Source organism: Melozone crissalis, unplaced genomic scaffold, assembly GCF_028551555.1.
Source record: "Melozone crissalis strain CALT ecotype California unplaced genomic scaffold, PUWL_Pcris_2 ptg000023l_1, whole genome shotgun sequence".
NCBI lineage: Eukaryota > Metazoa > Chordata > Aves > Passeriformes > Passerellidae > Melozone > Melozone crissalis.
Window position 1 is genome coordinate 41,154,844 of NW_026535801.1, and position 13,331 is coordinate 41,168,174.

The 13,331-nt window shown below is 45.4% G+C and overlaps 1 protein-coding gene across 1 annotated transcript in view; it reads right to left on the minus strand.

The window, feature by feature from the left end:
- The window catches only part of CCDC148 (coiled-coil domain containing 148), a 36,241-nt gene that overhangs the window by 7,340 nt on the left and 15,570 nt on the right, over positions 1 to 13,331 (minus strand). Inside the window, exons 9-10 of the mRNA XM_054278064.1 lie at positions 12,111 to 12,317; positions 626 to 766 (exon numbers count right to left, since the gene is read on the minus strand). Of these exons, the coding sequence (XP_054134039.1) occupies positions 626 to 766; positions 12,111 to 12,317 (348 nt within the window). The remainder of the gene's footprint in view (positions 1 to 625; positions 767 to 12,110; positions 12,318 to 13,331) is intronic.

Here is a 13,331-nt window from a genome sequence, read left to right on the forward strand (position 1 = left end):
TGGAGCAGAAAGAGGAGCAGCAGCAAAGCTACAGGTGACCTAAGCAGCAGCCCCCACTAAATGTCCCTCTCTGTGCCTCTGGACTCAGAGGTAAAAGCTCAGTGAAACAGCCACATGGATTTCTGCCATATCCCTTAGGTAAAAGGCCAACGCAAATGCTTGTGACACAGCTTGATTTTCTAAAGCATTACATTCACCAGAGTGCATTTCTGAGTTTCTGTTGGGCTGCATGCAAGGAGCAGTGCCCCAGGCGTGCCCTGCAGCTGTGCTGCGCTGCAGGCACGGTGCTGCCGGGCTCCCCTGCTGCATTGCAGCACACAGCTGCAGCACTGGGGCTCCCGGGGCCGCTCAAAGCACACACCTGTGCAGGCAGACTGCCGTGCCTCCGTGCTGCTCCTGTGACACTGCGACTTGTGAGAAATGCCACAGAGCAACATAACTGGTGTGCCAGACCAGGCAGCGTCAGAGCTGAAACGGACGGGAGAAAGACCTGACTAATCATTTGCCCATCTCTACATCAATGCACAATACTTTACAAGAATACATGTGCTATCAGACCAGCTATAGATTTTAGAAGCAATGGTACACATTAATATATACAAAAATGTATAAAAGTTTCTCATACTTTCTCTTTATCCTGAGCTCTACGGATGGTTTCCTGTTCTCTCTGCAGCCTTTCTCTCTCATCTTCCTTTTCTTTTCTTCTGGCAGCTACAGCAGCTTCTAGTTTAGCAGCTTCTTCCTGCTGTGCTTTCCACTGTAGAACCTGGAAGAAACAGTTGAAGAGACAGTCCTGCAGCAGACTGTGTAACACTGATCCTGCCAAGCTGAGACTGCAAAGGAAACTCATGTAATCCTCTTACAAAGTTGTATAATCTTATCAGCAACACAACCATTTAGCAAGCACTACCTTTCTGCATGTTCATGTGCAGCTCACAACTGATAGCATAATATCTGTGTGTGCAGATTATTAATTCTTCTGGTTTGTGCTTATAAAAGATGTTCTGTTTAGAAATCCAGCACTCCACGTTGTCCAAGGTTCTCAGAGAGCTGCATCTCTGAACAATGCCATGCTTGCCATGCTTCTTGTTAAAATAACAATTATACTTTTTTCTTTGCAATACACTGAACAATGCTGTGGCTTCTCATGGAGTTCAGGCAAAGAGCCAGGCTCTTCCAGAGGTGCCCAGTGATGGGGGAAAACAACAGGCAGAGACTGAAACACCTGGAATTCCAACGCATCCATCACTTCCCTGCTGAGGGCTGGGTGAGCGCTAGAACACGCTGGCCAGGGGGGTTGTGGAGCTGTTTAACCTGGATTCCACGCAGTCACCAGCTGCACCTGACCCTGCTGGCAGGGGTGACCGGGGTCGGGACAGGTCCCTCAGCCTCTGCTGCAACACCCGGATCAGGCTGCCCACACACCTGAAACTTGTGACACCGGGGCTGTCCAAATTGAAATCTTCACGTAGCAATTTTGCCAGCAGCCTGCTCGTGCAGTTTAGCGGTTTAAAAATCTAAAATAAAATGCTAAATTGTCTCAGTTACCCTTCACTTGCCACGCTAATGAACTCAAAAAGAAATGCTTTGAAAATGAGTCAGAAGAACATGCAATCCTTTCTACCTTGCTTTTGAAACAGACTGAAGCAAAACCATATATAGAGAAAAGATTTAAAATCTGACAACAAGCAAACAGTGAGTGAAATCTGCAAAAAGCATACTCAGATTGGAGCTGGGATAAGCTGCAGGAGCATTTGAAGGAGCTTTAAACTTCTGTAATAACAGCACAGATTTTCTCAACTGATATGAGGTAACAGATTATGTAACAAAAAAATTGCTTTTTGTAAGCCTGGATTTCCCTACATCCTGCTTCCCAGTCCTTTCAAATGCTCTGCAATGCTGAGGTCAATGCCACCGGGTGCAGTTCATGATGCAGCCTCAGTTCCCCCCATGTCCGAGAACTCTCCTGATCCTCTAGAGGTCTTCCCTGGACACTCATTTATCAATTGTTTGGCTGTTGGATTGGTTTGATTGCAGCCATTAGCATGGCGAGGCCATAAACTCAACAGAAGCTGCATTTCCCGATGCTGCAGGGGAACCAGTGCCTGGAAATGCCCATGGAGGACAGAGCGAAGCCTGCAGGGAGCCTGGGACGATGGCAAATGGCTGAAGGAAGCAACCACGCTGCAGCAGTGAGCAGACACAGACACCAGTCTGCCCTGAGACCATCTCAGGCCTCCCCGTTGACCCATTCACTGACAGCGTGGTGCTGTGACACCCTGCCCTTGTGGGGTGCCACCTCCACCTTCTGGGGCTGCTCCCATGCAGATCGCTCCTTACAGCCTTTGATCGAGTCAGAAATCAACACTGGGGCACAATCTAGGCTTCTGACAGCTTATGTACAAACAAATGAGCACAACCAAGCACCAAATCAGAACTTCACTAGGCTGACACAGCATTAATCACACAGTAGTGTTCCCCAGGCAGAAGAGATGGGCCAGTAACTCAGTGTGTATCTCCGACCCTACAATGCTCCCTACTCTGCCCTAAATCACTACCAAAACATATATTTACTCAGGGGGTAGAACATGCTTTCCATTTTTCAAATTTCAATTCTGAATCTACTTTTTCATTTTTTAGTTAGGATTTCAAATGTATGAGCCTAAGGCCAATCAGAAAAATGGGTAACAAGGATACCAGAGGACAGTTTCACTGTACCATACTTGTTCACAATACCCAGTTATTATTTTCTGTATTCAGCGCATGAAATTAGTTTAGATTTATCCCTGCTCCCTCCGTGCCTTTTCGTTAGGGCAAAATAAGAATAATTTCCTTTAAAAATTTTTTAAAAAATTCATAATTGTGACAAAAAAGGACATAATTCCAACAAAGCCCCCCCCCAAAAAAACCAAACAAACCAACAAAAAAACCAACAAAACAAAACAAGGAACATTGGTAAAAACCAGAAAAGCAATACATGTCACATATTATACATATTTTGCATGTACTGCAAAAAAAATTAGCGCGTTCTTGATTGCATTCTTCCATCCCTATCAGTTCAAAATCACAAGGGTATATTTTACTGTGTCAACAGTAAATATTTTATTTAAATATTTAAAAATCCTAGTAGTTAAACTAATATTGAAAATACACTGAAACCTGGCTCTCCCATTGCCTGTTCCACAAAACTGTTTTCATTTTAGCAGTACAAGCACTGCCAACATTAGGTTCTGAAAGTTTTTAATTACAAATGGCATTTCAAGTACATTTCACAGTTCATGCATTATTAGAGGAGGTTTTGCCAAGTGAATTATTAAATTGCTGTGCTGAACAGAATGCATACACACCTTTTTTCAGTTCATTTTTTCAATATTGCATATTACAATAATGTAAAGTGCACTACAAACTAATTAAAGTAATAAATTAGTTCTTTCACTGTAACATCTGAATAGCAATAATGTATTTACCATTCACCTAATGTTACAGATACAACTCTTTTAAAGACAAAACAATGCAGAATACCACAGCACCACGGGAGGTTTCCTCTTGAAGCAGCAATGACCTTTTATAAACAGACCCAAGGGGTGGCATCAAGCTGCTCAGCCGGGTGCCAGGAGCACAGGGCAGCCGGCTGTGCTGGCAAAGGTCGAGCAGGGGCAGCCTCAGCTTTGGAAACAGAGGAAAACGTGCACGAGGAACCAAAAGGACGCAAAATCCTGGGAGGAACGGTGTCAGGAATGATTGTCCAGAACTCAGATCGCTCTGTGCCACACAGACATACTAAGCTTGTAGAATCCAAGTTCTAAGCAAAAGTTCCCAATAACTGTGTGATAAAGCCAGTACTGTTTGGCATAAGTGAAGGCATAAAAGGAAATCCTCTGAGATCCCACTCTGATGTTTTCTAGCTCACTTTTTAAACCACATAAAATCACACAATCTAAATAATCTTCTAGTATCTCACAGAATTTAATTAATCTCTGAATCGCTTCTGTTCATCTCTCCTTATTTATACTATGGTTTGCAGTTTTCGTTTTCTTCTTCAAATGGTTCACAACCGATTCTAAGAATCCCTGGGAAAATAATTAGGGGGTCTCTTCGGGAAAAATAACTTCACAAGTGAAGATTCTACATGGTAGAAGAAACCACAAAAAAGAAGAACCACAGTATTCGGCTAGCCATGGAAGCCCACAGCAGAACAGAGCCAGCCTGTTCATGGTGGGATCACAGGAACACAACAGCTGCATGGTCACAAACAGCACAATGGGATTATGAAACAACTAGAGATTCAAATACTATTGAAAGGGATTCAGTATTTAAAAAATCTCACGCATAAAAAAAGAAAACACACAATGTGTCTCCCCACATCTGTGCCACATTCTCCCAGGTTGTTGTACAAAGCAGGTGGGAGATCCCAGTGAGCCAGAGGCACAAAGCACCATTCCATGTTTCCCAGTGGGGCCAGCACAGGCTGCCTGAGCTCTGTGTTAGGCTGTGCACCAAAAACCATGCAAGTACCAAGCACGTTGCTATTGGCTGTCAAAGCTCCATGTCGGGCCACTGAAGGTGCCCTTGGAGCACAGGAGCAGCCCAGGCAGAGCCCACACAGGCAGGGAGGAGCAGGAAAGGAGCTCTGGCAAGGATGGCGCTGCGCTGTGCGGGACCAGCGTGGGCTGCCTGCCCACAGCCCTGCTCAGTCACTCAGCTGCTCACACTGCGCTCGGGAGAGAGCTGGCAGCCAAGGCAGCCCCAGAGCACGCTGAGGAATGGGCATGTTCACATAGCCACACTGATCCCCTGCCCAAACCAGCTCCATGCTCTCCTCTCCTTCCTCTCCCTGCGTCATCGCCATCTCCTCTGCTCAGGGTCTTGCTGAATATAGAATTGAGAGTTATCCCATTTATGGCAAGTCAGAGATACCTCTTGGTTCTTCCAGATGGAAGCCACAAGGCACAGAGAGGGAAAAATGCCTCTCAATTGCAGATTTGGATTTAAACCACATCAACTATGACATTTTTCCTTTGCATTTTTAAAAGAAGGCTGCAGCCAGAGAATAAGTTGGTGACCGAAGGAATTCTGTTTCTAGAGAAATGGCCACTTTAGAGCTATGCCTTTCTAGTGTGTTCTGAAAAAGAGAAAAAGCAAAGCAGATGTAAAAGGTAATTAAGTCATAAGAAGTCACATGCTGAAGAAACAGCAGGATTGCAACACCAGCCCTTCAGTAGGGATATTGCTCCCAGTCCGGTTCCTAAGGGACACATCATCAAACAAGGAAGATGATTTTGTTTAGATTTGGCAAGCTTTTTATTTCTCCACACAAGATCATTGCTTTTTATCTCCTCTAGAACTGGTCAAACTGAGATCACTATAAGATTAACAGGGAAAACTTGTTAAAAGGCAACTTGCAATGCCAGCAGTGCAGCCTCTTTATTTGCAAAGCAGCTCAGCCAGTCATGCTTCAGATGGAAGCAGCACATGCTGATGCTGCCTGAGCAACTCCCTGCCATTCTGACATGCACAAAAAAGAAAATATTTTTAAGAAAATGGGAGGGAAACATAGGAAAAAAAAAAAGTTAAAGACCCAGCCTCCCATAAAAAAAGTAAGGATTCAGTCAATTTCTCTCAAGAGTAATAGAAGTTAAACACATAAATCCCACTTGGGTTAATAGGATAATATATCCCTTGGATTTAAATATTTTACAAACTAAACAGGAACATAGAAGTCTGTGTTACAAAACTAACCAGGTTTTTCAAGTCACCAACTGTATGGAAATGTCTATCCAACAACTACTAAAAAGTAGTGCACTTCTTATAAAAAAAAAAGTGTTTTTTTCAAATGTACTTGCACTCACCCACGATTTCTCAATACAAACTCCAGTTCACCTGCTCAAACTCTTCCTTGTGTGTCAGGACTAGGAAGAGGGTGAGGAATGGATGTTGACGCCATTCCCTTCGGCAGGACAGAGCTGCTGCAGCTGGTCATGGGCAGAGTGCGACCCTGCCAGGACCTGCCCAGCGCTGGACTCACACGCAGGGTTTGGGCAAACAGGGACTGGGGGCACTGGGCCTGCTGGCAGCATGTACCAGGGAGCAGCAGCCCCAGCGCTGGGCACACGCAGCCCCCCAGCCCTGGGGAGGGCTCTGTGCACCCCACAGGTGTCACATCTCCAGGCAGGAGTTGCCTCCCAAGGCTTTAGAAGCCACAAGCAAACCGTGGCCCAACAAAGCTGACATTGCCAAGGAAACTGGGATGTATGGGAGACCTGCTACTGATGTGTAATTGTGTTAACTGATAATAATAAAAAAAGACTTGCACTATTCAAAGCCACCACGCGCTGAAATATAAAATATTAACAGTGTTATTTCTGGAAATACAATAAGAATAGGAAGTGTACGCGTGTATTCCTAAATGGAAAGCTAATGAGATGGGTGCCTCAGGATGTGAATACTAGAGCTTATAAAAGGGAAAAAAATTAAAGTGTATATTAAGAACAGTTCCCTGGAGTCTGAAATATTACAGGGCAGGGGAAGTTCATCCAAACAATATGAAAAAGCCATCTTTTTTAAAATTTAGAGAGTGCTTTTTTAAAAGCATGGTACGTATCATTTTTCTTTTCTCGGGTGTCAGTGACCGCCTGAACTGCCACAAAGCTTTTAAAAAGCCAGTATGTCAGGGGCTGCAGAAGCAGGTGGGAGCAGTTCAGATGTGCACAGGGGCTCCACACGAGATATCCCCAAGGCAGCAGGAGCCGCTGCTGCTCACGTTGTGCTGAGATGCTGGCGGCAGAGGCGCGGAGACGCGCTGCTGTCTGTGCTCTGTGCCACTCGCAGCATCGCAAACCCAGCAGTGACTGCAGGCCCTGTGCCCGCGGAGGGGCTGTCCCCACCCTGCCCCTCTCCCCGGGAGCACGGCCCAGCTCTCCTGCCCTGGAGAGAGCTCGTGTTCTGTGTCACTGCACAGAGCCCTGGCGCCGCACCGGCACAGGGGAGCTCTGGCACCCACACTGTCAACAGCAAACTCGTGCGGCATCAACAGCTACGGTAGGAAGGCTCCAGCAACTTTCAGCTCTAAAAATCTGCCCCTTTCTCCCTAAACTGGGGATTCTTCAAGCCTGAAAACCTCTGCACAGCACCTGGAACCACATCCGACTCCACAGGGTCCTGAATGACAAACAATAAATGGTAAAAACTAACAATTTCTGCATTTGACTGGCCTGCACAAGACCTACAAGAAGAATTAGAGCAGCGTTAGAGCATTTGGCAGCAGGATAATTAAGAAATAATACATCTACGAGTTTGCTAATCTCAGAGAATAATCTCATTCTGGCTGTGGTTAGAAAAACAATGGAGGTTCACATCCCTAATAGATTTTTGACAATCCTTGTGCTCCACAGGCTACCTGTAAGAGGTTAAAAAAATAAATATCAGAAAAGTGGTTAAAAGTAACTGTTTTGATCATTAACAGAATATTGTCTTCAGTTACATAAGTGTTTAAATCTGAAAAAGGGATATGAAAGAAGAGCACTTTAGCACAGCCCTCACTCACAACCTGAGGAGGAACACCAGGTACCAAATTCAGTAAGGAAACTGGTCACAAGGGCTGGGAGCAGGACTGGTAAAACTTGGGATCCAGAACAGGAGCAGTGCCAGTTCCCTGGGGCTGACAGCCCATCTCATCAGCTTTGCTCAAGGCAGTGCATGAGCAGTTTATTTCTCACAGCTTGTCCTTGTAGTTCCCCTCTTTCCTCATCCAGCATTATTGGGAACATCCTCCTGTTCTTGACAATGGGAATGTCAACATTTTATTAACATGTGTAAATATTATACAAGCTTAAATATTCACACATGCATAACCTTAAGTAGGCTGCATTTCTATTTACAACTACTTATTTAAATTCCTTCCTTTAGATAGAGAATTCTCCCTTCTAGACCCATTGAGTTCTCATATGGATGAGAGTTCTTTTGATCATTAACAACTGCAAAATTTTGGTGCAGCTTTGCTTGCCTGGGGCACCGCTTTGCTCATTGAAGATCATTGTAGGAAAACACTGTGGGCAAGAGCGTCTGCTTGTCTGGTTATCCATCCTCCAGCAGCTTTAGGTGTCAGTGGGCAAGTTCAGCTAGATTTGAGAGATTTGGCTTGTCTCGCACACACCCCAGCTCTCACCAGCAGGCAGGGAGCTGGGCAGGTTGTGACCAGGCTTAGGCCCTGCTCCCAAAAGCCTCAATTCGAGCCGTGACCGTGTCCGTGGGGGAATGCAAAGGAACACATCGGAGCTTGGCAAACTGCCCTCAGCAGCTTCCCAGGAGCGCAGGGCTCCGTGGGCACCCCGTCCTGCCCGGGCAGCCACAGAAACACAGGGGGAGGAGATGAACAACAGCATGTGATGGAACACAGGTACAGCAAAACAGGGGGAAAGGCTGCTGGAAGGGCAAGCAAGGCAAACGTGCACAGACAGCCTCTGCAGGTGCTTCACATGTACTGTGCACGAGCTTGGTCTGACCCAAAAGACACAACAGGTCAGTGCTGTGCTGACCTCAGACTATTATACACAGGTCTATTAGGTCTGGATTGAAGACTTATTAGAGTCAGAGCTGGCTCATCTTTGAGTGCTAGAGTCTTAGACACTTGCTCACATACATTTTGGAGAAACACTGCAGCATCCTGCAGCTCTTCAGTTCACCACAAACATGAGTAGCTATATTTAAAATTTAGGTTATTATAACTTCCTTGTATTTTTTATGTCCAGCAAATGAATGGGTCAACTCAGTGGTGAACAGACAACACTTCTGAAAAAGAAAACCATTCTTTTAAGTGCCTTACTATTCAAATATTTATTCTTTTAAAAAGTTTCCTTCAAAATGACTGATTTGAAATCAAAGCACTGGATCTGATACCTCTGTGGATTTTTTTTAACATTCAGTTGTAATAGTTCAATGTTGATCTGCTCTGATAGTCACAGCATTTAAACCAGTGACTTGACTACATGCTGAATAGGGAATTTTTTTTTTCCTAAGTTTACTGTCACATCCTTTCTTACAATACAGGAAAGAAGAAGGAAAGCAATCTGCAAAATGTTTTATAGAATTTTCAATACCCCTGTTAATGCCACCTAATGCTTTTCTTTTTGAAATTATTTTATCTTAGTTTCTGCCAGGATAAAAAACACAAGAGCTGCTCTCCCAAACTACACAATGTGCTGCAAGAGATTTTAGCATTGGAGTGGGGATTAATCCTGGAGCACAAAATGAGGGAAAGAAGAGATTTAAAGGCAAGCAGGCACACAAGATTTGTGCTGAGGAAGAAAAAGCGTCCCCTAAGCAGCACACACAGGGGATCCAACTGCCCTAAGGTCTGCTGCTGTAGGTCTTCCCTCTAGCCTTCTTTAAAAATCATTTTCTATGAAGATGGAAAGTACCAGATTACAAATATTTTAAGATAGAGTCAATAGAAAAATAATGTTTGGAATGCATGCAGACACCTCAACTGAATTTGTGTTGCAGTACAGCAAGTTCTTCAAACCCCAGCTGTGAGGCAGCACCTCCCAACCTCTGGAAAGATCACTCCTCACTTCGTGCCTTACCTGCCTTGCAACGTGCAAAAATTTGCCTTCTGCGTTGTTTAGGAAAAGGAATTTTACAGACACTGAATTTGTTTTACACAGTGTCTGCTCCAGAAGCCTGGGGGGATCAGATCCTCACAGCTCAAAGCACACCAGACCTGAGTGACTCTTGATCACTCAAAGTGTGACCCCTCAGGGTTTGTTTTCCCATGAAAAACAAAGAAATGTACCAGGCACATTTACTCTTTAGGAATATACAGTGTAACCTCCCCAGCATCGTCCATTTCACATTTTATTTCCTTCATATGGCTACCATATGGCCCTTGTGATTTATTTCACCTGAGCTTCTTCAGTTGTTCCAAATTCCCTCCTTCGGGACTATGATTTCTGTTAGGACACACATTGATCTTGCATGAGATGGAACATGGAAGAAAAATTTGAAAGTCCTTTCCCCAAGTAAAAACTGCTACAAATATTAATTTAACTTCTCTGCTGCTTTATTTTTTAATTATCCCTCCCTGTCAGTCACAAGGCCTGGAGTCTCACCAATGGCATAGGTGCATTTAAAACAGCTTTAAATCATGTATTCTTTAGTCAGTCTGCTGCCCCTTTGGTTTGTTGTTGCCAGAGGAAGGGAACTGTATAAAAGCTGGGTGGTACTGTGTGGTTATTGCAGTAACCAAAGCAGTGCACAGCCTGTCAGATAGTGCATCTCTCTCTGTGTGTGCGCCATCGTTCCTTTCACATGGGGCCAGCAGAAAAGCTGTGGCGCTCTGCAAGCTGCTGCTGCTCTGGAGGAGGTTTCTGTCCCTCTCAGTCACACAGAGCCTCCTCTCGAGCACACCCAGGCTTTGCTGACAGGTAAATCATTATTGCAGCACCTGCACTGCCCCTCTGGCAGGGGGGACAGGGAACATTTCCTGATGTGAAACTGCCTGAAGCGCCAAATGCCAACCGATGGTCAAAAAGAAAAGGTGGAAGAACAGCCCTAATCCCTGATTTCCAGTTCCACACTCTTTCCCTCAGAGACAGACTCGCTTTTTACCCATTCTTATGGATCTCTCTCAGAATGGGTTTTACCTGTGTGAATTGGAACTGGACTGAGTTCCCTTTTACCTGCCAGCAGCCACGTTCCATGTCCAGCACTCTGTAGTTGTAAAGGTCAGAAGTGAAAAGACAAGTCTGTAACATGAACTATAACCGGGCAAACTATGAGTTTTCAAATGCATATCCTCATCAAACCAAAACAGAGCCCATGGATACACTGAGAATCATTTCTCTGAAAAGGAGTGAGCTCTGTGCCCAAGCTCAGCTTCCGCCCTGCAGCCCTTTCAGTTGTGGAGCTGATCAAAACAAGGTCACGATGATATCCTCCTCTAATGAAAGAAATGTTCCTTTTCCATTCCTCTTCTCTGGGAAACAGGCGAGTTGGTTTTGTTCAAACGTTCAACATTTTAACGAAGATCCCTTTGAAATCACCCTTGAAAAGTGTAGGCCTAATAAGTTTAAGTTTCAAACAGTTCCTGGAAACAGGAGGTCAGAATCCAAAAATCTTTCAGACAATGTCAGTGCACCTGTGACAATCTTACACGGAGACAACAAAGTACTCCAAAACCAGCCTGTTACTTCTTGTGTGGAAGAAAAGTAAAAGAAACAAAGGGGGAAAAGTGGCTCAAATTCACAGTTCTGGAATAATTGGCCCTTCCATCTCTGGTTGTGCAGGTAAGAGACACACAGCATTCCAGAAAGGAAGGCCTGGGTGAAAAATCACCAAACATCCCCTCAGCTCCAGAGAGCCACTCCTTCCTGCCCCTGGCTCAAGGCAGGGCTGACACAGGAGTCAGAGCAGGGTACTCCCCACTTAGTCATGCCCAGACAGTTTCTAACCCCAAAGTGTTTAGATTCAAACCTTCCTACGCCAGACAGCTCCAGAACACAAGACAGAAGGGCTTTTGTGTTATTGCTAACTAAAAACTAGCATCAACATCAAAATCCTGCCTCACAGAACAGGTTTTACCATGCTTTCCTTCTTGTAGGAAACCTGAATCAAGTGTTTAGTATTTCACTGAAAAGTGAGGGCACAGCAGAGAGAATATTGGTAAAGTGAGAATAACACATCATGCATGCTCTCAGATGTTCATTTCTGTGCAAGTCAAAAATCACAGAGCAGTTTAAACAAATCTTAACATGCCTCATGCCCAGAAATGGGATTCCTCCTACAAACACCTTAGGCATAAATATCACAACATCTTCCTCTTGTGTCCAGTCTCCTCCCACTCTACTCTATTCACTTACCAAAACCACACAGGTATTTTTATCTTTTTCACCTCTTACCACAGTAAATCAGAATATCGTGAACCTTCTGTAACAAGGCCAAACAAGTTATGGGATCCATTGTTTCGTGTCTTAAAAAGCATTCTTAAAAAAGCCCAGAAGGACAGACAGATACCCATTATTTACCTGAAAACAGATTTGCGCTAATGTAAAAAACTTGCTTTTGAACGCATCTGTTAGGCACAGATTTGGCGATGGATTTATTACCGAACGCACCTTTGCTTTGAGATCAGCACAGATCTCCAGCTGCCTTTGCCTGGAGCCAGCCAGCAGCGCCTGTGCCTCGTGAGCAGCAGCGGCCTCCGCAGCAGCAGCCAGGGCCCTGAGGACAAAGGCTCTCCGGAGCTGGGCCCAGGCTGACAGCAGGGCTCTGCGCTGGCTCCTGATGCAGAGGAAACGATCCCGAGCCTTCTCGTGAGCCACCTGAAAGGGGAGGGCATTTCACAAAGGGTTAAAAGCTATTGGTAATAAAGTTCTAATTCTAGACATTTTTGCAAACCTGGCTGTAACCGATTTAGGTCTTGTATCCCCAATATTCCCACGGAATCCAGGGCACCGTGCCAGGTGCCAGGGATGTCACCATGTCCTGCTGTCCTGGGCAGTGATGCCCTCCAGCACCACAGCATCCCCCTGGCCCCCTGCTCTCTGTTCAGCTGTGCCTTTGCAATGGGAATAAATGAAATGCAATGGTCCCTCCCTGCCCTGAAGGACATAACATATAAGCAGGTCCTTCAATATTTCTCCAGAGATATTGAGCACTTCCAGCAAGATGAGGCTTTTCCTATCAAATTATGATCTGCAGAGAAACAGGACGCAATAACAGCATTTGTACAAAAGCAGTACAGGGGGGAATCAGCTTCACTTCTTTCCTAGCAGGAAGTTTGGAAATAAAAGCTTAGTTGGCCAAGCAGCACGGTGCCACCACCAGTGTCACCACCTAGCAAAAACAGCAGTGTTTAATCCAAAATCCACTTGCTTTGGCCTAATTCAGTGAGGTTCACGGGGATATTCAAGGTTCAAGGCCTTGATGGAAGCAGTACCAAGTAAGGCTGCATAGAATGAGGCAGCAGAGTCTTGAACCTGTCTTATATCCCCAAAATACATAGGGATGAGTGAGATTCTAGAGATGGCTGGCTCTCTCAGGTGCCAAGGGGACCATTGCAGATGCCAATTGCAGGCTCTGGCAGGGAGCAGGGGATGCTGACTCACTCACAGACATTCCTATCAGCCCCTGGCTGGCTGAAGCTGCTCCTCGAGCTTCCCAGGGCCGAAGCTCAGCGCTGTCCTCGGCAGCTCCCACTCCAGGGCTGTAGGTAATCTGCTTCCCCTCATCTCAGGCTCCTGCAGCCGAGCCCCTCCTGAGCAGGGCAGGGCTGGAGGCTGCTCCCCCAAACACAGAGCTCTGCCAGGATCTGCTGTGGGATCAGCTCTGAGTGC